The sequence below is a fragment of the Elephas maximus genome, chromosome 2, assembly GCF_024166365.1.
Source record: "Elephas maximus indicus isolate mEleMax1 chromosome 2, mEleMax1 primary haplotype, whole genome shotgun sequence".
Lineage (NCBI taxonomy): Eukaryota > Metazoa > Chordata > Mammalia > Proboscidea > Elephantidae > Elephas > Elephas maximus.
Window position 1 is genome coordinate 204,248,882 of NC_064820.1, and position 24,861 is coordinate 204,273,742.

General features: G+C 46.6%; 1 protein-coding gene across 16 annotated transcripts; it reads right to left on the bottom strand.

Moving 5' to 3' along the window:
* Window positions 1-206: 206 nt before the first annotated feature.
* On the bottom strand, window positions 207-24,685 carry ZNF672 (zinc finger protein 672). 16 transcript variants are annotated; one of them, XM_049874589.1, is made up of 5 exons: window positions 24,617-24,681; window positions 5,154-5,210; window positions 4,739-4,826; window positions 4,306-4,407; window positions 208-2,729 (listed from the first exon to the last, which is right to left on the bottom strand). In XM_049874589.1, the coding sequence occupies exons 3-5, from the start codon at window positions 4,789-4,791 to the stop codon at window positions 1,184-1,186; spliced, it is 1,701 nt and encodes a 566-aa protein (XP_049730546.1). In that variant the 5' UTR covers window positions 4,792-4,826; window positions 5,154-5,210; window positions 24,617-24,681; the 3' UTR covers window positions 208-1,183. The 16 variants fall into 16 exon arrangements, with proteins under 16 accessions (XP_049730547.1, XP_049730554.1, XP_049730542.1 ...); XM_049874587.1 differs by lacking the exon at window positions 24,617-24,681 and adding an exon at window positions 9,426-9,855 and having other exon boundaries at window positions 5,159-5,210; XM_049874586.1 differs by lacking the exon at window positions 24,617-24,681 and adding an exon at window positions 9,426-9,855.
* Window positions 24,686-24,861: the final 176 nt, after the last annotated feature.

Sequence of the window (24,861 nt, forward strand, 5' to 3'; positions counted from 1 at the left end):
TGCCCTTCACCAAAAAAAACCAAACATGTAAACCCCAGAGACTTGCCTTCCAGTGGAGAAATGAGGGGTCTTACACACAAGGAGATTGCTGAGCTATTCAGGGGAGAGAGGAGGGACCCTGGAACTGCCAAAGTAGTTGGCTCTTAGACCACTTCAAAGTCTGTGGAGACCATCACCATCAGGTTTCACAAAGGAGGCTCTTGGCATCAGGAACCAAAACAAACAGTTCTTTATTTCACCAGCCATAAGCAAAAAGTTGTTAGCCAATTCCAGGGGATTTTCCATTCTGCCCTCTCCCCTTTGTGGAGCATGTTTCACCATGAACAGAGACCCTGGCTCCAAGCCTGATTTTGAAATAATATTCTGATGTTCTACCTGGCATTACCCAGCCTTGTGGACCTACTTGGTTTTGGCCTGGGGCCCAGGCAAATGTCAGCCTTCCCCCACCTGGCTGGAGGACACTGTCCTGAGATAGGCATTGCCAGTTTGAAACCATGAGGCCTGGCTCAAAGGACAGGTGGGTAGCCATGCTGAAGGGCACCTGCCCACCTTCATACTAGTGGGCCACCTCCGCCAGGCACCAGCTTGGGTGCTTCTGATGAGAAGTCCTTCACTGAAGTGAGCTCACTCTCTGCCTCCAAGATTCCCACCTTGACAGCCCACCTGTCTTTCAAACTGAGGGAGAAAGTAGCAGAGACTAAAAGTCACGTGAAACTGACAAGACCACAGGGTGCTGGGATTTGATCCTGGAATTTGATCCTGGAGCCACACCTGTGACCATTAGCAGGAGAAACAGCAGCCAAAGAAGCAGGGTAAGGAGAGGCAGTGGAGATGTAGGTTGGAATAAAGAGATGGAGCAAGAAAAGACGGCACATGATAAGAAATGAGGACACGAGAGAGCACCGTAGCAATGGGCCACATCAGTCCTGAGCCCTCTTGCATGTTTGGGATCTGAGAGATTTTCCCTGATTCCTTGCACCTACACTTCAGAGAAAGAGAAGCAGGGCCATGAAGACTGAGAGCAGAAGAGAGCTAACAGGAAGGCCAGGTGAAGAGCAATCAACAGAGATGGAAAGAAAGGCAGCAGGCCATCCCATCTTTCCCCAAACCCTGGTCAGCGAGTTCCCCCAATGTCCCTAGTGGCAGTTGCGGGTGCTTATCCAGTGCCCTCGAGAGAAGCGTCTTAGCAGTTCTGCCCCAACTGGGACACAAGGAGCCCCTGGTTTTCCTGTCCAGCCTCCTCTGTAAAGACGAGGGGAGCGCCAGCGGAGCTGAACTCCGCGGCGGCCTTGGCAGCGGCGGCCTTGGCAGCAGCGGCGCGGGCGCGCGTATGGGCCCGCTGGTGCTGTGACAGTGAGCGGCTGTGGCTAAAGCACTTTCCACACTCAGCACACTCGGCTGGTCGCTCGCCCAGGTGCGTCTTGCGATGCAGCGCCAGCTTGGAGCCTACGCTGAAGGCTTTGCCGCACTCCGGGCACTTGTGCGGCTTGTGGCCAGCGTGGTTGCGCCGATGCACGTTGAGGTTGGACACGCACGTGAAGCGCTTGCCACACAGCTCGCAGCGGTAGGGCTTCTCACCAGTGTGCGTGCGCCGGTGCTTGGTGAGGTCTGAGCGGTCGCTGAAGCGGCGGCCACACTCAGGACATGGGTAGGGCCTTTCGCCCGTGTGGATGCGTTGATGTACCACCAAGTCGGAGCGCTGCCCAAAGCCCTTTCCGCAAGTGGCGCACGCGTGCGGGCGCTCGCCCTGGTGGCTGCGCCGGTGGCGCAGCAGCGTGGAACTCTCACTGAAGCAGCGCCCGCAGTCGCTGCACGCGTATGGCTTCTCGCCCGTGTGTGTACGCTGGTGCCGCACCAGCGTGGCACTCTCCAAGAAACCCTTGCCACACTCGGGGCACTTGAAGGGCTTCTCGCCTGAGTGCGTTTGCAGGTGTCGCGTCAGCGTCGAGCTCTTGCTGAAGCTCTTTCCGCACACGCCGCACTGGTGAGCGTCGGGAGCGCGCGGCTGCCCGCCCGCGGGGTTGTCGGGGCTCCGGGCCGCGTGGACGCGCGCGTGGCTCCGAAGCCCTGCGCCGCTGCGGAAGGCCCGCGGACACTGTGCGCAGCGGTGCGGCTTGTTCGCGAGAGCGGTAGATGCCCCCTGCGGGTGCGCCCGAGCCTGATGGAAGCGCAGGGCGCTCTCGCGGAAGGCGCGGGCGCACAGAGGGCAGCGTCGAGGCCGCTCAGGTGGGTGCCAGCGGCGCCGGTGCAGCAGCAGCGCTGGGAGGTGTGGGAAGCGGCGGCCGCAGGCTCGACAGGGGCAGGCGCGGTTACGCCGCCGGTGCGCGCCCTGATGCAGGTCGAGACGGCCGCTGTGGCGGAAGCTTTGGCCGCATTCGCTGCAAATATACAACGTCTCGCCGGCGTGAGCGCGCCTGTGCGCGCGGAGGTCGGAGGCCCGGGTACAGCGCTCTCCGCACTCCAGGCAGCGGAAGCGGCCGTCGCCACCATGGGTTCGCTCGTGTCTCATGAGCACGGAGCTATAGCAGAAACTCTTGCCGCACTCGCTGCACGTGTAAGGCTTCTCCGCCGCCGCCCCTGATGCTGCTAACATGGCGACGACCTGGTGTCCGCGGGGGGTGCACGATGGGGGCCCGGCTGACAGGGAAGCTTGCAGCTCAAGCTTTGGGGTTCGCCTCCTCGGGCTGCTGGTTATTTTCAGTTTTCTAACGGCCTGGAAAGGGAGTGGTCTAGGAGGGAAAAGGGGGAGGCCTCAAAAGCCGGTCTGTGGATTCCTGGGTTCTTTCTCCCATGGGCAGACACTGTTTCAGAGGCAGGCAGCCGCCAGGTTCGCCATGCCCTGTGAGCCCTGCGGGGAGAAGGTCACCGTGGGCCCCCGGCAACAACTATGCAAATAGAGAGTGGGATGGGGGACATTTCAGCCAGGCCATCTTCCAGCTCCCTTCTCCAAGGGAAAAGCCATGGGAGGTCCCAGAAATATGGAGCGGGGAATCCTTGTGCCACCCCTAAGGGCAAGAGGAACAGACTGTCTCTGGAGAACAGTTTCCATCCAGCAGCAGGAGCCATTAACACTGCTGGGAGGACGACTGCCCAGCCTGTTTTCTGTCCTTAGACATGGGAACCAGGGCCTGGGGATGCATTAGGAAACCACTAAGGAGAAATGGGGCTACAAGAAAGCCCCTATGCCCAGACCACACCAACACCTTCCTACAAAACCCAGGTTTCCTGAGTCACCAAAATGGGCCCAGCCTGGCCTTGGCTGGAAGGGCAACAAGGGCAATGAAGTGAAGCACACATAGGTCGAGCAGCAGCTTAGGCAAAAGGCTCAGACCCTGACCATTACTGGAAGGGGTACTGGAAGGGGCTGGGACCTGGGCAAAGGAGGATATCTTGAACCCCAAAACATTGCTCCTTGGCTTCGGACCAAAGCAGAAACCATTGCTGTTGAGTCGATTTTAACTCATAGCAACCCTATTGGATAGAGTAGAACTGCCCCATAAGGTTTCCAAGGAGCAGTTGGTGGATTCCAACTTCTGACATTTTGGTTAGCAATCGAGCTCTTAACCACTGAGCCACCAGGGCTTCTGGCGTTGGACTGTACCCAATAGATAATTACCCCACACCAGTACACAGCCCCAAAGTTCCTTAACCCAGCCTTGAGAAAGCAACTCAGGATAAAGCCAGGGAAATGGGTGAGAAGGAAGCATGGAAAATTCACAAAGAATATTATCAGAGATTGATTCCATGAAGTGCTTTTCAGTTTTTGGGAGTAATGAAAGGGGCATCCCCTTCTAATCTAATGAATATTCAGACTTTCTACTGTTCCAGCCCTAGGAATCTTTAGACAGGAGTAGGAGAGAAGCTCCTCTATGGGGACCAAATCTGCTCTTTCCTGTTTATCTCAAATACTTATCACAAATCCTTTTGACAGGTTGCTCCAGGCAGCTGTCTGGAAGCCAGGCCAGCTGTGTCTTACTGGACAGAATTTCCTATGCCCTCAAGTGAGAGCACAAATGTGGCCGCCCTTCTCACCCTGGTTGTTTCCATCAAGGCCTCACAGATCTGTCCCGCCCAATGCAATGGAACATTGGAGATCAAGTATAGTCGCTAGTTCAGTGTAACCCCGTGTTACCCAACAGATCAGGGAGAGGAGGCAAAACATAACATGGTCAGCAGCCATTTTCTCATTAGCAGATGGAAATCAATCATAAATACTCAGAGCTTTGGTTAAAACACTCCATAGGTGGGGTCCTTGTCTTTTGGATGCCAAAAGGGTCAACTAAAATATCCTTGAAAACCACAAACCTGCAGGGGTGAGGTCGGGAGCTTCTGCTCCCCTCCACCCTGGGCAGGAGTGGCTGCAACAGGATGTGCTCCTCATGCCTCTTAGGTGGGATGTGCTGTGCCCTGCAGGGGGTGAAGGAAGAAGGAAAATGTGAATGCAAACAGCAGAGGGAACAGAGGCAGGGGAGAAAGAAGAGGGAAAGCTTTCCAGGAAGAGAGTTTTTTAAAGGGACATTTTCTAATATAAAAAAAAACTAGCAAGAACTGTATCATGAATCAGTCACCTTCATCTATCTACCATTTTGCCCATTCTTGTTTCATCTAAAAATCACTTCCTTTCCCTTCCTGCTCCCCCACCCTTTTGTTTGGAGTACTTTAAATCCCAGACATCTTATTCAAGGACGATGAGTTCTAAGCAAAATCTAAAAGCAGAGACTGAAGCTCTTCTGCAGACCTGCGAAGTCCCTTGGTTCCTCCAGGGAGACGTTTCGGCCTGGACACTTGCATTGCTGATTCTAGCTGCACGTGAGGTCATTCTACTGCTGCAAGACAGCTTCAGTTAAAAGAAATGTTTGCCCTCATGTGAATAAAACCCCTGGAGACTCAGTGGCTTCCCAAAGAGAGCAATGCTCAAGCCTTGGTGAGTGCTCTACCTCATCTGGGGAAGGCGGGTCTCCGGGAGCCATGGCACCTCAGGCTGTTTCTGAGAGCCCCCCTTCTCCCAGGCCACTGCTAGAAAGTGAAACAAACACACAAAAACACCCACACATAAATGGTATATAAATAGTGATACCATTTCTCCCTATTGTGGATGTGGACTAATAGAGACCCTGATCTGTGGTGCACGTTCTTGAGTCTCTTTTCCGTACCTCACCCCATGTTGGTGTTTGCTCCGGGAGAAAGAGGTCTGTGCCCAGGGAGGAAACCTGAAAGAAAAAAAATTTAAGATACTACTGTGCCAAAAAAGAACAATTTCTAGATTGTCGTAACCACCATTTTACTAATTGTGACTTTTGAAGTTATTATACTATCAATTTTTTTATTTAAAAAACAAGGATAAGGAAGGCTGGTGAAAAATTCTAATACTTTTAGTATTTTAGTACTTTTCAAGCATTTAATACTTACACATATAGCTAATAAAATATAGGTACTAGGAAGATAATCTAATGGAAAACATTTAACATTCACAATAAAGATAAAGGTTCTGAGTTTCATGTATCGGTTTATTTTTGTTGTTTCTTACTCAGTAGATACTGTAGGTATTTCCTACCATTTCTAATTGATCACAAATTACAAATCAGAAGTGTTGGGGGAATGGTCTGCCTCTAAGCCTCCCGTTGGGCTGCCCAAGTAAAGGCCTTGGGCCCAGAGCACTCTTTGATAAGTAGGCTGGGAACTGAGTCACCTTCTCTCTCCCACTTCCTTCTCCTTAACAGAGAAGTCTTTCCCATTTTGGGCACAGTAACTTTCTGGTTTTTGCTCATGCATGGGCACTCCTACATCTGTTCCCAGCAGGGAGCGGATGAGGTCTGCTGCACCAGAGGGGTGTACTGTGTACGCAGGACATCTGCCCTGCACCAGCCCTATGTGGGGGGGGTTGGGGGGGGGATCCAGCTGGCCACAGGAGATCAGTTCCCACTAGTAAAGCTGGCCTTGCTCTATCTCTTTTCTGTGAGTAAAGCATTTACCTATGCACTAATAGTGTGTGTGTGGCCTTTGTCTTTTGTGGGCAACTCAAACCCTGGTACAAGGAATACTGGGATTAATCAGGATTTAGTTTTTTTTTTTTTGTAGTAGGGTCACTATAAGTTGGAATTGATGGCAATGGGATGGGTTTGGTTTTAGTACATTCACTAGCAATCTACTGTGAGAGCATCACATTAGTTCTTTTTCTTCTGTGTTGTCTCCTTCAGTCAGAATAGAGAAAAACTTTTCTTCCCTGGTTATTTGTTCTGCCAGCATTTCTGGGGTCAGATGATGGACCCCAGAAGGTCATAACTCACAACAGGCAAGTGACTGTCCCATGATCCCTCATTCTTGAAGCAAGAGTTGGGAGAAAACTGGTCTGGGCTGTGGGAGTGGGGCTGAGGGGAACTGCCCGGACTTGTGCTGTCTACTACAGTAGCCATGCGCCACTACAGTGATGACTGAGCACTTGCAACGTGGCTGGTTCAAATTAAGATGGGCTGTAAGGGTCAAATACACTCTTGATTTCCAACAAAAAAGAATGAAAAAAAAACACAAAATACCTCACTAATAACATTTTATGTTGATTATATGTTGAAATGATAATACAGAATTGTGGCTATACTCGGTTATTTAAAATGTCATTAAAATTCATTTCATCTGTTTTTAAGAAAACTTATAAGATTACAAATGTGGCCTGCATTATATTTCTATTGGACAGTGCTGGTCCAGATGGCCTTTCCAAATCCTGGAGCCAAGAACAAAAGGTGGCTGTCCACCTCACAGTCCCTGGAGGGCTTTGCCTGCGAAGAGGTTGCTAACACCACCTGATTCTCAGATTCTCTATATCTAGGGTGGAGGGCTGTTCCCAGGTCTGCTCCAGGTCCACATGTTCTTCTGGAGAGTGGAAGTCTGTCTGTCTAGGAGACCTGGTTGGGACTTGGAGTTGCAATTAGTTCCGCCCTTTCTCTCACTGCTACTCACAGAGGATGAAAACATCCCACTTGTTGCTAGCATTGACAAATAACAACTCTCCAAGTGTTTCATGTGTATTTCTCCCTTTCATTATCCCAGTAGTCTATTATCCTTTACCCCATGTCACCTAAGGTTACCATGTGGGCAAGGAGCTTGTCCAAAGCCACCCAATTGTTGCAGACCAGTCCCAAGTCCTCCTTGGCTTCCTTTGGGGACAGGAGGAGGAGGAGAAGCCCAAGGGCAACTCCCCACCCCTTGCCACGGTGGCCCCAGCCGGCCTGGCAGCAGCGGGGACAAGCCTGGTCTGGTATGGCTTGGTGGAAAGCCCTGGGAGGCCAGAGGATAAAGGGGTCAGAGGCCAGCTGGAGGGACCACTGCTTGGGGACCTGGGGCTCAGCATTAATCCTCTGCAACCCTGGCTTGAGAAACTGTTAAAAGGTGGGAGAGAGCTGGAGCGCGGGGGACAGACAATGGTAGTTGGCATCTAGGAGAGGTTTTTCTCTGTGAATCTAATGGCCTTTCCCAGTATCTTTACTCCCCACCCTACCCCAGCCCAAAAGGGGAGCTGAGAGTTTTCTCTAGGACTCTGACAATCCTAGATGCTGCTGAAATCGAGACCTGGGTAGAATTATCCACTCCCTGCTCTTACAGGGGAGGGTGGGGTAGAAAAGTTCATTTGAGTTCTGGAGCCTGCTTTGGGTTTCTCCCCTCTTCATTCAGGGCTCTGCTCAAATGTCCCCTCCTCAGGAAGGCCTCCCTGAGCATGCTGCCCCTGCCCCCCAACTTTATTCTAAATTAATCAGTGAAAGTAACAGGAAACAGCAACTCCCACCCACTGTGGAAAGGTTTTGGCTCCTTTTCTAGGAGGTCAGGGTGGGGTCACCAATGGAATCCAGAGCACCAAAATGGCCACTTCGTGATTCCTTTTCCCCTATGACAGAGGTAAGGTCCAGTACTTCAGATTTAGTCTGATGTGTTTAAGGAGCTGGACAGCTCTTTCCCATCCCAGGTCTGATCATGATCCAAATACATTCTTTCAGAAGTTTTGGCTTTATAAGGATTTTCGTATGAAATCTGAGAAGTGTGGAGAAGGTGTGTATGAAGGCGAGCAGAGAACATACTTAGTAGGGTAGTTTATCCTCTATGTCCTTTTGATGCATGGGCAAAACCGAAGCCCAGTGTGACCAGGAGCACCCCAGAACAGGAATGGGGGAAGGGACTGGGCCATTCCTGGGCCTAACAAGAAGGTGGGCACACATAAAACACTCAATACTTTTTGAAAATGATGTATTAATCTGGTACTCAAGTCTACCAAATGTTAGGTTCCTGGAGGAGAGGTCATCTTATCCTTCATACCCTAACCACTGCATACGAAGGACTGAAAATGCTTTGATTTACCAAACCAGGACGGCAATCTGTGCAGGGGAACCAGAGGTCTTCTTCTGCCAATACTACTTGTGTGCCTTTGGACAGGGTACTTAGGGTGTCTGTCCCTCCTGCCTGGGAAAACTCAGTAAAGGGAAGCTATTACAATTATTTCTATAAAAAGTTAGAAGGACAGAATATTTGTCTGAGAACTAAGGTTGCTGAGTGCTTAGGATTTACTCTAAGAGCAGTTCCTCTGAAAAGGAATCCAGAATAAGGTGCTGGGCTCCTACTCTCAACCTAAAACATCCCAAATGTTCTGCGACCCCTTTTCAGACCTTTCCCAGAGCCCCGCAAGAATCCTCCTTCACACGATTAGAGCAACGTGGGCTTTCCATAGCCCCACCACTGGCAAACCGTGACTCCCGAGAGTAAGCAAGGAAGTTGGTTACTTGTTTTAATAGTTGGAGCCTGGTACTTGGCCGGTGCTGGGCAAAACTATTCGTGGAACGAGGAACGCCGCACCTAGGCAGGTCACCCCCCCTTTCCCTCTGCAGCGCTGCCGATCCCCGCGCACCTCACAGCGCATGTCACGAGTTGTTGGCCCGACTCTCCTTGGGCGAGCCTTTTCCTACCTCCGGGCCTACCACTGCCTCTTGTCCTTGGCACCAGCCCACCCCGAGGGCGAGACAGAGCACCAACAATACGGTGGAGAGTGGAGTGGCGTCTAACGCGAACGGAACCCGGTGCCATGGCCGAGCCACTCGCTGCCCTTTTAATTCGGCCCAGCCTCTCGTGGCGCCTGCGTTCCCGATGTCGGCGTCTTGGGGGTTGCTGGCCCGGAAGGTCACTGGGGTGAGGGAGGCATAAATATGGAGGACAGGCAGAGGGCAAGGCCTGGGAGGAGGCCGCGCGGCTTCGGCCAATCGCTCGCTCCGCCACGCTTCCGCGTCACTTGTTGCCGGGACGGCGCTCCGGACAGCAGCAGAAACAAGCCGCCCGGAGGCTAAGGGGAGAAGACGGGCGACGGTGGGGAATCGCTGCCCCGAGCCACCCCAACCCTCCCGTTCCCTTCCCTCTCGCGGCGCCGGCAGCTAGCCGAGCTTGCCCCTCACCGGTCGCCGGCTGACTCCTCAGACACCGCGCGGCTCCCACTCGGCTGGCTCGCCGACCCCCGCCTCCCGAACTGCGGGGCTGGGGCAGGGGAGGAGGGGACAGAGAGAAGCCGGGAGGAAAGGGAAGGCGGAGCGAGCGGTCGCAGACTAGGGAGAGTAGGGGGGAGGAGGCTTTGAGCGTCCGGCGCCTCCGGATGGGGGGGGCCACGCTCCAGGCTTCCTTCGCTACTACGGTGGCCAGTGGTCGGTCTTGAGCGGTGGCGCGTCACTGATTGCTGGGAAGACTGGGAGGCGACACACCGCTCCACTTACTGGTCCACCAAGCCGGCCAGGGCCAGAATCCTCGGAGGGGCGGGGCTAACAGGGTGAGCAAAGGGAGACTCTGCCCCGCCTCCAGCTCATGCCAAGGCCCCGCCCTCTTCCCAGGCGTAACCAATCCCCGCCTCTTCCTTTGTCCGCCTTCCAGCCCTGGTCTCGTCCGGTCCAATCAGAGGAAAGGGCGCTGATTTCAGCCTCACCCGCGTGCGTCCAGGAGTCATACTGGTCTAGCGGTACGCGGGCCATGTATGTGTGTTTCCTGTTGGGTATCCCCTCCGGTGCTGCCGCTGGGGTAGCCAACTCCCAGGTGCACCTGCCCAAGCCGTTCCAGTAGTAATTTAGTGAATACTTACCTGACTTGATATTATTCGGTTTAATCCTCACCACAGCCCTGCCAGGGGGCATTTTCTGAAATATGAGACTTGCACAAGTAAATGACCCGCTCAAGGTCGCACTGCCAGCTGCCTCTTCAGGAGCTTTCTGGCTGATCTCCCTGTCCAAATGTTGAAACTCCAATGACTTCTTCCACTGGGAGGTACAGCTTGCGTTGTTTTCCAGAAATGCATTTGCACCCCTCTTTTGGGCCACCCATTACCACAATAGACTCTAGAGATGATCCTTGGGACCCTTCTTTACCTACTCTATCCTTACTTTCGAGGTCACTTTGTACCACACATCCTGCTACACATTCAGAGCTTGTACCCCATCGTTCTGCTCAGGGATTCCCTGTATCATTAGACACTTAGACCTCTCATTGACCTTCCGCCTGGTTCCTCCTGGCACGCCCTTACCCTCTTCTCTGTTTTAATTCCACCTATTCTTAAAGGCTCAGTCAAATGGCAACTTGATACACCTATGCCAGAACACCCTTCTCTAACCTCAATTCTGGACACATCTATGTTGCAATGGAGCCCCCTGTATGTTATGTTATAGTCGGACATACGGTTGCACAGTTTAAGGGACGGGCCTTGTCTTATTCATAAATGATCCTCTGAACACCAGCACAACACCTGCACATCACAGATGTTCAATGAATGTTTGCTGACCAGCATATGACAACATGGTGTAAGGAGGACAGGTCTGGCAGCAGTAGGCAAGGAAGGAAAAATGGACATACAGGATGCAGGTCTAGGTTGATGAGAGCTTGAACCAGGAAGGTATAGAGATGGGAAATGTAGAAAAAGTTCCTGAAGTATTGTCTTAGGCTGGGTTCTCTAGAGAAGCAAAACCAGTAAAGCTTATAAATATATATATATATAGAGAGACTTATATCAAGGAAACGCCTCACACAATTGTACAGGCTAAAACGTCCCAAGTCTGTGTATCAGGATAGAGGCTTCTTTCAATTCACGTAGCCGCAGGGGCTGGCCAACCCAAGATTGGTAGGTTGGAGAGTGGGACTCCCATCCTTGGGCTGTGAAGATCCAAGAATTCCAAGATCTGTGATAAGCTGATAGCTCAAGTCCCAAGAGCCAGAGGTCAGACAAACAGGAGGCAGCCACAGGATCCAGAATGAGCAAAAAAGCCAAAACATCTGCTTATATTTGGATGCAGGCCACACCCCCAAGGAAACTCCCTTTCAACTGATTGGCTACTCAAAGCGGATTCAATCATGGGAGTGATCACATATAAACACTGAGAATCATGGCCCAGCCAAGTTAACACACGATCTTAACAATCACAGTCCATCCCTTGCCAACTTGGCACATGTACACATCTCCTGAAACCATACGTAATCTCTGAATAAAGACTATTATGAAGTCATACTTGCACCTAACATGATACAACTAACATGCATACAACTGAAAACACCCTAGCCCTGTTTACATTTTTTATAAGTGAAGAAAACAAAAATAGTTGATGCACACATACAAAGCAGAAACACTCCTAACAACTACAGTCCTTGTTTCTGCAACTGGTCATGTGGACATAAATGGCATTTAGAACTACCTTCTTCCACCTCCCATTCCATATTCCCTTTGGCCTCAGCAAGCATCTCAGCTGGTCGTGGTTCTTTGCCTGGTGGGGTGACCCAAACCATTCCTGAAGGGTCTGGGTCATTAGTAATCATGTTGGAATTGGGTTGCTCTAGTTTTCCATTGACTTTAATCACAAGGCATGGTAGTACTGAGATGCTGTAAGCAATCTCTTGCATTCCAGACATACTCTTCCTCTATTATGTAACATAAATCCAATTTCCTCTTGGTAATCGGGATCAATCACACCAGCCAGTATGGTAACTCCCTCCCTTACCTGTTGATCCAGAGGCATAAGGAGCCCAAAGTGGCCAGGTGGCATTCTTAGCTTTCAGTTCAATGGAATCAGTGATGTGTCTCCAGGTGGGAGCATTCCTCCCTTTGGAACTAAGACCTTTAGACCTGCAGAGCATAAGATCATGGGGACAGGAAGCAAAAATCTTGGGAGTGGGCCACTAGGGGTAATAGTGGGTGGTGCCATTTCCATTTCCATCCCTTGATTCCTGTACCCATGAATCCTGGCTATGTCAGAAACAGCACCATATATCGGACACAGGTTTAGAGCACATACAGCCTCCTGGAGAACACCGCTTCAACCCTGCAAGGTATTGCCACCTCGCTTGTGCCGTAACTGTGTCTTTAGAAGGCCATTCTGTCATTCTACTAAGCCAGCTGCTTCAGGATGATGAGGAACATGGTAAGACCAGTAAATTCCATGACCATGGGCCCATTGCTGCACTTCATTTGCTGTGAAGTGAGTCCTTTGATCTGAGGCAATGCTGTGTGGGATACCATGATGGTGGATAAGGCATTCTGTAAGTCCATGGATGGTAGTTTTGACAGAAGCAGTGCACGAAGGGAAGGCAAATCCATATCCAGAGTAAGTGTCTATTCCCACCCACTGCCGTCAATTCCAACTCATAGTGACCCTACAGGACAGAGTAGAACTGCCCCATAGAGTTTCCAAGGAGCGCCTGGTGGATCTGAACTGCCAACCTCTTGGTTAACAGCCATAGCAGTTAACCACTACGCCACCAGGGTTTCCACGCCTATTCCAGTAAGGATAAAATGCTGCCCTTTCCATGATGGAAGTGGTCCAATGTAATCAACTTGCCACCACGTTGCTGGCTGATCTCCTCAAGGGATAGTGCCATATAGGGCACTCAGTGTTGGCCTCTGCTGCTGGCAGACTGGGCACTCATCAGTGGCTGTAGTCAAGTCAGCCTTGGTGAGTGGAAGTCCATGTTGCTGAGCCCATGCATAACCTCCATCCCTGCCACCACGGCCACTTTGTTCATAAGCCCGTTGAGCAGTGAGCTGAGGAAAGAGGATGACTGGCTTCACCTCCACTCAGAATCTGGAGAGTGTGGCCAATATCTACAGTCTGGAGGGCAGGGCCATTGTGTAAATTGTTTCAGAGAACAGAAGATTATTTTCAAAGCCTTGAGAGCTAATGTAATGTGTTCTGCTGACTTTCTTGGTGCTTGTTATCCCTTCTTTTCTTCCAGTTTCTCCCATTTGTAATGGAAATGTCTAGCTTGCGCCTGTTCCGCCATTGTACCTTTGGAAGCAGATAACTTGTATTTTAGATTTCACAGATGAATTTTTGGATTTTGCATTGGAGTTAAGACTTTTGCTATGATATGATGGAGTGAATGTTTTGCATGTTGCAAGGATTTGATTTTTGGGGGGTCAAAGTGTGGAATGTCATGGATTGAATTATGCCCCCCCCCCAAAAAAAACGTGTGCATCAACATGTCTGGGTCATGATTCCTAGTATTGTGTGGTTGTCCTCCATTCCGTGATTGTAATTTTATGTTAAAGATTAGGGTGGGATTGTAACACCCTTACTAAGGTCACATCCCTGATGCAATGTAGTTTCCCTGAGGTGTAGCCTGTACCACCTTTTATCTTACAAGACATAAAAGGAAAGGGAAGCAAGCAGAGAGTTGCGGACCTCATACCACCAAGAAAGCAGCTCCGGGAGCAGAGCGTGTCCTTTGGTTCTGGGGTCCCTGTACTAAAGAAGCTCCTTGACCAGGGGAAGATTGATTACAAAGACCTTCCTCCAGAGCTGACAGAGAGAGAAAGCCATCCCTTGCAGCTGACACCCTGAATTTGGATTTGTAACCTACCAGACTGTGAGAGAATAAACTTCTTTGTTAAAGCCATCCGCTTGTGGTATTTCTGTTATAGCAGCACTAGATGACTAAGACAAGTGTTGTATATATATATTTCTAAATTGTAATGTACCATACACAGGTAAGGTACTGTGGTACCTATGAGTTGGAATCAGCGGGTTTGGTTTTTTTTTTTTTTTTTTTTGGTATGTAGGGGATATTATGTTGAGGATAATTCCAAAGTCCTTCAAGCCAGAAAAATGACACTAATTAGGACATTTCTGAATTCTCTGCTCAGTATTAATGCCCTGTTTTTAAGGGACACTAACACACTTGGGGCTCTGGTGGTGCACTGGTTAAGTGTTTGGCTGCTAACCAAAAGGTCGGCAGTTCGAATCCACCAGCAACTCCTTGGGAACTCTACTCTGTCCTACAGGGTCACTATGAGTTGGAATCAACTCAACGGCAATTTTTTTTTAACACACTTGGCGATTTCCAGAGGAGTGACTGTTGTTCTTAGGTACCGCTGGGTGATTTCAACTCATAGTGATCCCATATGACAGAGTAGAACTGCCCCAAAGGGTTTTCTATGCTGTAATCTTTAAGGTAGCAGATCACCAGATCTTTCTTCCATGGAGCCACCGAGGGATTTGAACCCCCAACCTTTCAGTTAGCAGCTGAGCACTTAACTGTTGTGCCACCAGGGTTCCTTGAGGAGTAACTAAAAAAACAAAACCATTGCCATCGAGTCAATTTTGACTCATAATGACCCTATAGGACAGAGTAGAATTGTCCCATATGGTTTCTAAGGCTGTAATCTTTCCCAAAGCAGACTGCCATATCTTTCTCCCACAGAGCACACGATGGGTTCGAACTGCTGACCTTTCCGTTAGCAGCACCAGGGGTCCTTTGAGTAACTAGGATGGTTATAAATATGTCACATATTTGAAGGGGCTGAGGATATTTAGGTTGGAAAAGAGAAACCTGCACATGATGGCTACACACAAATTTTGACAAACGTGAAAGAAGGCCGCATTCCTTTGTCGCTATGAAGTGAAGAGCAATGGAGAGAAAATACAGGAAGGCAGATTTTTCATTTGTTTCAACAGAGGAAAAGTTTTTCTTATGGAGTCATCACAATGGGACACAATAATTGGAAGAGAAATACTCAGTGTAGTGAAAGTTAGGTCATAGATAAGTTATATGCATATTTGTCATAAATATGTCAAAAATATTAAATACTTGTTATATTTATGTCATAGATATTAAAAATATTTATCAGATCCAAATGGTTTTCTTTCCCTACAAACTTACAACAGTAAACGACAATTCCCACTGATTTGATAAATATTCAAGATATTTATGGAGGGTCTACTATATGTCAGGTGGTGTTGGAGACAAAATGGAGACTGAACCCTTTGAAGACATGCTGTGGGAGGACACACCCATCCCATCATGTGCCAAATATAAAGCAATATAAAGGTAGTAATGGGAAGAACAGGATAATTCTACCATAGGTAAATCGGTGAACTTCATTGATTCAACACGCAGTCAAGATATTTTGTCAGGGTCAGCAGGTGGTGGCAAAGATTTCCACACCTTTGGAGCACCCATGTAAGTACTGGGATTGGGTTGGGGCAGAGGGATTTGGATAAACAAGAGAGGAATGGGGGTTCTCTTATTCTAGACTAAGAACAAAATATGAGTAGAGGAGTTTCAGAGTCTTGTCTTTTCTCCTGCAGAGAAAAATGGGGCAGGACAGAAGTCCTAGGAAGTGGAGGTGGGTTGAGATTTTGGGTGAGGAAACTCAAAGAGGCTTGGGCCAGATCAAGGAATCCCTCCCTTCCACAAGCCTTTAGTAAGGGTCCACTATGAGACTGCATCTGACTGGGTAATGGGAATATAGAGGGGATAAAAACACATGCCAGTCATGTACCCTTTCATATGGTAGGAGAACCTATGCCACACCCAAAAGTTTGGGCTTCCCTCATTGGGCAGGGGAGGAGCCACAGTGGATTAGGGTTTGTAAAGACTAGGAGGTTAGAGGTGAAAAGGTAAAGTTATGGGAGTGTATGACATTTCCCAGAGAGGGAAGAACCCTAGATCACCAGTTGTCAAGGGGAGGCAGATGCAGAAAACGCAAGCAGTAAAGGTTCTAGGGGAGGAGGAGGGCCAAGTCTTCAACCCCACATGAGGAAGTGGGGGACAGTGCTCAATGCTAGATTAAGTCAAAAGGCACTAAGATAGCATCAAGACCACTGTATTTGGCCAGAGGTTACTGCCAGTGGTTTAAGAGAGATACAAACAGAAAGTAAAATTGGAGAATATTGGTTGTGGGCATGTACAGCAAGCACATGCTTTACATTGCAATTGAGGGGCAACTAAAGACACATAAGTAGGGCTAGGGGTTTAGATCACCACTTGTCTGTCAGTTTGTCATACTGTGGTGGCTTGTGTGTTGCTTGTGTGATGCTGGAAGCTATGCTAACGGTATTTCAGATAACAGTTGGGTCACCCATTGTGGACAGGTTTCAGTGGCGCTTCCAGACTAAGACAGACTAGGAAGGAGGACCTGGTGATCAGCTTCTGAAAACAGTTGGCTGATGAAAACCTTATGGATAAAAAAGGAACACTGTATGATATAGGGCTGGAAGATGAGCCTCTCAGGTTGGAACCAAACCAAACCAAACCCACTGCTGTCGAGTCGATTCCACCTCATAGTTACCCTATAGCACAGAGCAGAGCTGGCCCAGAGAATTTCCAAGGCTGTAAATCTTTACAGAAGCAGTCTCCCACATCTTCATCCTATGCAGCAGCTGGTGATTTTGAACCACCAACATTTTGGTTAGCAGCTAAGTGCTAACCAGGGCTCCTTTAGGTTGGAAGGCACTCAAAATATGATTATGGGAGAGCTGCCAAAGCAGAGTCAACCTTAATGATGTGAATGGAGTAAAGCTTTCAAAATCTTCATTTGCTGATGTGGCGTGACTCAAAATGAGAAGAAACACCTGCAAACATTGGTTAGTAATTGAAAATGGTTTGTATGAAATATGAATCAAAGGAAACTGAAAGTTGTGAAAAATGAAATGGAATGCTGGAAAATTGATATCATAGGTATTAGTGAGTGGAAATGGACCAATAGTGCCCATTTTAACTGGACAATCACATGGTCTACTACACCTGGAATGACAAATTGAAGAGGAATGGTATTCCATTCATTGTCAAAAAGCACATTTCAAGATCTATCCTGAAGTACAATGCTGTCAGTTATAGGATAATATCCATATGCTTACAAGGACAACCAGTTAATATGACTATAATTCAAATTTATATACCAACCACTAATGCCAAAGATGAGGAAATTGAAGAATTTTAACAACTTCTGCAGTCTGAAATTGATCAAACATACCATCAAGGTGTATTGATAATTTCTGATGATTGGAATGCAAAAGTTGGAAACAAAGAAGAAGGATCAGTTGTTGGAAAATACGGCCTCGGTGACAGAAACAACACCGGAGATCACATGATAGAATTCTGCAAGACCAAGCACTTATTCATTGGAACATAAACGACTATACACATGGACCTCTCTGGATGGAATACAAAGGAATCAAATTACTACATCTGTGGAAGGAGACAATGGAAAAGCTCAATATCATCAGTCAGGGCAAGGCCAGGGACTGACTATACAACAGACCACCAATTGCTCATATGCAAATTCAAGTTGAAGCTGATGAAAATTAAAACAAGTACACGAGAACCAAAGTACGGCCTTGAGTTTATCCCACCTGAATTTAGAGACCATATCAAGAACAGATTTTACACACTGCATACAAATGACAAAAGACCAGAAGAGTTTGGGATCACATCAAGGACATCATACATGGAGAAAGCAAAAGGTCATTGAAAAAACAGGAAAGAGAAGAGACCAAAATTGATGTCAGAGAGACTTTGAAACTTGCTCTTTAAAGTAGAATAGCTAAAGTGAACGAAAGAAATGATGCAGTAAAAGAGCTGAACAGAAGATTTCAAAGGGCGGCTTGAGAAGATGAAATAAGGTATAATGAAATGTACAAAGACCTGGAGTCAGAAAACCCGAAGCAAAGAAAATACTCGGCATTACTCAAGGTGAAAGAAGTGGGGAAAAAATTCAAGCCTTGAGTTGCAATAGTGAAGGATTCTATGTGCAAAATCTACCACGTGTCTGTCGGTTTGTCATGCTGTGGTGGCTTGTGTGTTGTTGTGATACTGGAAGCTTTGCCACCGGTATTTCAAATACTAGAAGGGTCATCCTTGGTGGACAAGTTTCAGCTGAGCTTCTAGACTAAGGCAGATTAGGAAGAAGGACCCAGCAGTCTACTTCTGAAAAAACTGGCCAGTGAAAACCTTCTGAATAGCAACAAAACATTGTCTGATACAGTGCTGGAAGATGAGCCCCTCAGGTTGGAAGGCACTCAAAGTATGACTGGGAAGAGCTGCCTCCTTAAAGTAGAGTCAACCTTAATGACGTAAATGGAGTAAAGCTTTTGGGACCTTTATTTGCTGCTGTGGCACGACTCAAAATGAGAAGAGACAGCTGCAAACATCCATTAATAATCAGAGCATGGAATGTATGAAGTATGAATCTAGTAAAATTGGAAGTTGTCAAAAACGAAACATCAATATCCTAGGCATTAATGATCTGAAATGGACTGGTATTGGCCATTTTGAATCAGACAATCATATGGTCTACTATGCTGGGGATGACAAATTGAAGAGGAATGGTGGTGTGTTTACACTCAAAAAGAATATTTCAAGATTTGATCCTGAGCTACAATGCTGTCAGTGATAGGATAATATCCTTTGCCTACAAAGAAAACCAGTTAAAACTACTACTATTCAAATTTATGCACCAACCACTAAGTCCAAAGATGAAGATATTGAAGAATTTCCCAACTTTTACAGTCTGAAATTGATCAAACATGCAATCGAGATGCATTGACAATTACTGGCAATTGGAATGGAAAAGTTGAAAACAAAGAAGATGGACTGAGAGTTGGAAAATATGGCTGTGGTGACAGAAATGACACTGGAGATCACATGATAGAATTTTGTAAGACCAACGACTTCTTCATTGCAAGTACTTTTCTTGACACATGGACCTTGCCAGATGCAATACAAAGGAATCAAATTGACTACATCTGTGGAAACAGACGATGGAAAAGCTCAGTACCATCAGTCAGACAAGGCCAGGGGCAGACTGCGGAAAGACCATCAACTGCTCACATGCAAGTTCAAATTGAAGCTGGAGAAGATTAGAACAAGTCCACAAGAGCTAAAGTATGACCTTGAGTATATCGAACCTGAATTTAGAGACCAACTCAAAAACATATTTGATGCATTGAACATTAATGATCAAAAAGGAGATGAATTCTGGAATAACATCCAGGATATAATACATGAAGAAATCAAGAAGTTATTAAAAAGACAGCAAAGAAAGAAAAGACCAAAACAGATATCAGAAGAGACTCTAAAAAGTTGCTATTGAATGTAGAGTAGCTAAAGTGAAAGGAAAAAATGATGAAGTAAAAGAGCTGAACAGAAGATTTCAAAGGGGAGCTTGAGGAGACAAAGTATTATAATGACAACTCAACTGTAAAATGAAGTTGGAAATTAACTCAATTGGCTGTTGTGAGGATCAAATGAATGATATAAATCACTCGGAATAATATCTAGCACAAGGTAAACACTGCATAAGTGTTTGCTGTTTTTATTATTAAATTTGGTGAGCAACAGATTTAACAAGGATAGAAATAATTCAGGATCTTTCGTAATACAAGCTGTCCCATACATTAACATTTATTAGTAGATTTTATGTTATACGTTATTGGAACAAAATGTCAACCAAATTAAGAAAAAAGTTTTATTGAGGTATGATTGACATACAGTGAATTAACTGCACATATTTAAAGTGTACAATCTGAAAAGTTTTAACATGTGTATATACCCATGAAATCCTCACTACAATCAAAATAGTGAACATATCTGCCACCCACAAGTTTCTGCACGCCACTCTGTAATCCCTTCCATCTGTACAAACACTAATCTGCTTTCTGTCACTATAATTAAGTAAACTAATATGTTTAATCAGCAACCGATAGTCTTTATTAAATATTTTACTGATGGTTGAAAAAAAATTAAAGAACATAAAAAGGTGTTTCTAGTGGTAGAAATTTTTTTTTAAGTTGCTTTTAAAATGATAAGGGTAATTTAGTGTACTTATGCAAGGAAATTAAGTCTCCAATAAAATTTTATGAAAATTTAGCTGTGAAATTGATTTGTCATACCATCTAGTAATTGATGGTGTTGGTAACACCTTTGTATAGCTTTCATATTTTTGTATTTCATTCATTAGCTTAGTCAACAGGAATTGGTTGCCTATTTGTACCAGGGACTGGGAGGTGGTACATCTGTGGCAGATCATTTAGACCTGTTCTGTTCAATACTGTAGCCACTGGTTACATATTGCTATTTAATTGATTAGTTCCTAAGTCCCACTGGCCACATTCTAAATGCTCAAGAGATACACATAGTTAATGGCTACAGATATAGACATTTCTATCATTTGGAAACTCTATGGGGCAGTTCTGCTCTGTTCTACAGGGTCGCTATGAGTCGGAATCGACTCGATGGCAGTGGGTTTGGGTTTGGTTTATCATAGCTGAAGGAAACCCTGGTGGCATAGTGGTTAAGTGCTAAGGCTGCTAACCAAAGGGTCAGCAGTTCGAAACTGCCAGGCACTCCTTGGAAACTCTATGGGGCAGTTCTACTCTGTCCTACAGGGTCGCTATGAGTCGGAATCGACTCGATGGCACTGGGTTTGGTTTTTTGGTTTTGTTTATCACAGCTGAAAGCTCTATTAGACAGAGCTGATTTAGAAGAATCTTCAGGTGCATTACCTATGGCGGAAGTCAGGAGGTCTAAGCTAAAGCAGTGGCAAAGATTAACAGGAGGGGATAAATGCGAGATACTTAATGGGATGCAGAGTGATCAGAGGAGGATGTATTTAGGATGCCTTTTAGGTTTCTCCCTAGGGTAAATGGGTGGGTGGAAGAACTATTCACCAACATAGTAAATATAGAAGGAGCACGATTGAGAGAAAAGAGAATGAAATCAGATTTAGATCTAGTGAGTGCGAGATAACCATGGGACAGGACAGTGATGTCTGGGAGGCTATTAGATCTCAGGATGTGATCTGTGGGGAGTCTGGGTGGAGACAAAGCTCTAAGGAAGGAGCAGTAGTCCTGGCTAGGACCTGGAGCCATGCACTTAGTCCAGGACACTCAGGGAAGGTGGGCAGCGTGACAGGTCAGAGGTTAACATCAGAGCCTAGGGAACACTGTCATTTAAGACAGGGTTTTCAAACTGTGGGTGGGTCATGAAATTAATGGACTAGGTCTCCACTAGCATTAAAAAATAGTATAGAAAATATTACTGTGCTTTGCATATAACAGAGCCTTGGTGGCACATCGGTTAGGAGCTCGGCTGCTAACCAAAAGGTTGGCAGTTCAAATCCACCAACAGCTCCTTGGAAACCCTATGGGACAGCGCTACTCTGTCCTATAGGGTCACTACGAATTGGAATCAACTCGATGGCGACAGGTTTGTTTTTTTGTTTTTTTTCATACAAGATGGGTAAAGACCTTTTCTTGAAACTTTTATTATGAATATATGTACACACATATGTGTGGGTTGCAAGGTAAAACATATTTCTTGGTTGTGGTCCATTAGTTTGAAGGTCACCAATTTACAAAATGAGCACCACAGACGATAAGCTACACGGAACTGGGATAGTGTCCATTTTCTCATCATCACCTGAAAATTCTGGTACATAGTAAGCACTCGATAAACACAAACTGCAAGAAAGAATAAATCAGTGGGCCAGAAAAATAAGAAGAAACCCGGGAGAGAAGCCAAAGGATAAGAAATGAGAAGTAATCCAGTGTCAGATGTCAGTGATAGGCAAATATTGAGAGCATGGATGACCTTAAGATCATCTCTGCAATTTCAATGGGTTGGCAGAATAAAAGCCAGACTGCAGAAGTAAATGGGAGGTGAGGAACTAGAACTGAGACAAAAGTCACAGTGGAGAGGCATTTGTTTTATACTGAACATGAAAAAGTTCAATTATTATACGCCCAGAAGAGATTACATAGGAAAGGCCTGATCTAAAACTGTACTGTCCAGTAAGTGAGCCGCTACCACATGTGGCTACTAAAATTAAGCTAAGTAAAACTAAAAGTGTAGTTCCTTAATTATATTAGCTCCATTTCAAGTGCTCAATGGCTGCATGTGGTCAGTGATTACTGTATTGCAGAGGTGATACAGAATATATCCATTGTTCCATAAAGGTCTACTGAACAGTGCTGTTTTAGAGCAGTTTTAATTTATGTATATGCCGGCTTCAGGGCCTTGTGTTCTGCAAAAGGTTTGGAATTTTCTACTAAAGCTTGGTGGTTCGAAGCTACCTAGCAGCACTGCACAAAGGCCTGGCAATCTGCTTCTTTAAAGATTACAGCCAAGAAAACCCTACGGAGCAGTTCTAAGACAGGGAACAAAGGCCCTGAGATCAGAGGGTGCCTGTTTGAGAAACAGCAAAAAGACTGGTGTCGTTAGAGGAGAAGAAAATAAAACAGAGATAGGCTATATTATCAGGGAGGTAATAGGGGGTTGGGTGTGGAACCTAGGGACTTATTAAGACAAGGAACAGAGGGGCCCCCAAATCTGCAAACAAAGTAACAAGAAATGGGCCATGGCACAGAAACAAAGCCATTCCCCAGAACAATGGGGCAGGGTATCTAAAAATAGCCCACAAATTTCTTTAAAGTTGCCTTGCAGAAGCAGCTGGAGAAAACCAGCCCCAGCGGCTGATGTGTGACCTTGCACCAGGGCAGTGAGGGACTACAGCCCCAGCTAGGGAATCGAATCTGGGGAAGGACACCCCATTAAGTCCTGCTACAAATCCCAGAGGCCTCCGGGACAGAAACCATCTTGGAAAGCTGCTGCATGTGCACCTTAGTTAACATATCCCTGCCCATGTTTGTGAATAAACATGAATCTTTTCCCACCCAAGAGCTTTTAAAAACTCAGGCCTGTCTTTTGTTCTGTGAGACAAGGGTAAGCATTGCTCTAGGCCCTCCTCCTCTCTGCTTGCAGGTCTCTTCAATACAGCTTTGCCCCTGTGGAAAACTCCATGTGCCTTACCTGCTCCTTCTTGACCAGTGAGAGGCAAGAACCTTATTCCAGTAACAGTCCTACTCTGTGACACATGGGGTAGCCATGAGTTGGAACAGATTCCATGACAACAGGTTTTGGTTTATGCTGGCTTCAATTAAACAAGCTTAGGTTAAACCAGTACACAGCTCCACCCGCTTGTACCTCATCCTACCCAAAACAGTATCCAAACCTAGCAGAAAAACTGTTGGAGGGTATTATAATCTATACATGATTAAATCAGATCTGGTCTCAGGCCAGTGGAGACATCATGGAGTCTGGACATTTTATGTATTCATGGTATTTTCCCATCAAATCCAATAAAGATACATGGTGACTCAGAGCTCAGGATTGCTAAAGATTGAATGCACAGGGAAAGGGATATGTGCCACCAGAGTAAGGATGATGTGTAAGGTGTTGGGTTACTGCAAAATAGGAAAGAGTGGAGATTCAGGCTTGGGTGGACAGATGTGAGTAGGAAGGGGTCATTACAGTGAAATTCCAGTCCTCCAAAACTAAACTGACTGGTAGAGAACAAATAAATTATGTTTATGACTTCTATATATAATTTTCATGGTCTGTGTGGCACTGGAGTCCTGGTGTGCAGTGGTTAAGAGCTCAGCTGCTAATCAAAAAGGTCAGCAATTTGAATCTACCAACCACTCCTCTACTCTGTCCTATAGGGTCCCTATTTGGTGGCTATGTACTAGATGGCAACCAGGTTTTTGGTTTCATATGGCACTCTCTGTGAGTCCGAATCAACTTGATGGCAACCGGTTTAACATAAGGAATGTACTACAAGACTCATTATTACTCATCAGAGCTGTCTGCTTACACATGATTACTAAGGACCCTGCTGACTCACTAGAGAAAAGTCACTTCTAAAATTAAAAATAATACAGTATCCAATTTTATGGAAAAAAACTCTTTAAAAAAATCTACCTTTTAGAAGGAATATATTTGTCTCTATTCCTTAATTCCCCCCCCCCCCCCCCCCCGTTTTCTAATGTTACTCATGGGGCAAGGGGTCGGAGCGTGGTGATCCAAGGAACGAAGGATTCATTCCATTTGCCTTCTCTATCTTCCGGACAAACCTTATCTGGTTCAGAGGATTCTAGGCCTTTTGTAAAAATAAAGCGTCCAACCTTGAAGTCTTTGCCCTCAGTCCTGGCCTTGCCTGGCCCAGGTCCTCCGCCCAGGTCGGGTCCTTAAGACTAAGAATCAGGTAATGACACACAAGGCCATGCAACAAAAAGAAATCCCTCCTCCTCGAAGGCTTTTGAGCACTGAGTGCATGTATTTAGTTCATGTTGACTACGTTTCCAATTAATATTCACAGTTTAATTGCTGACCCCACTGAAACGACTTTCAGCGTGTGAGGGCCTGCCTCGAGGAGCGGCAGCCTCCCGAGCCGCGGCAATGGCGCTGGCCAGAGGCCTCAAGGAGAGTTTACCCATCAGAGCTTACTAAGAGTCCCGCTGACTTCAATAGGGTAAGAAAAGTCACTTCTGGAAAACGTCCTTACTTCCCAACACCAGAACGTAGACATCCCCGGGCTCGGTCGGGCGCAGCTGCCAGTTTCCCTTGGTAAGGCCGGAAGTTACTTTCCGGCTGCCGGGAGTTTCAAACTCCGTAAAACAATATGGCAGCATTGTCTATATGGCTACTCTTCAATATGTTTTATTTCTAGTACTTTTCCCTACTCACTGGGGACTCTTGACTTTCATCATTCATAATATTTTTTTCTGATCACAACACGCTCATTTTAAA

What these genes read in the sequence shown, in the direction of transcription:
- ZNF672 (XM_049874590.1), bottom strand. Translation starts at nt 9,063, where the DNA reads ATGGCACCGGGTTCCGTTCGCGTTAGACGCCACTCCACTCTCCACCGT. An exon ending in CTCGTGACATGCGCTGTGAG is followed by an intron (nt 5,211 to 8,887) that starts GTGCGCGGGGAT and finishes TTTTTCTTTCAG; the next exon opens with GTTTCCTCCCTGGGCACAGA. An exon ending in TCCCGACCTCACCCCTGCAG is followed by an intron (nt 2,730 to 4,305) that starts GTTTGTGGTTTT and finishes TTTCCCTCCTAG; the next exon opens with ACCACTCCCTTTCCAGGCCG.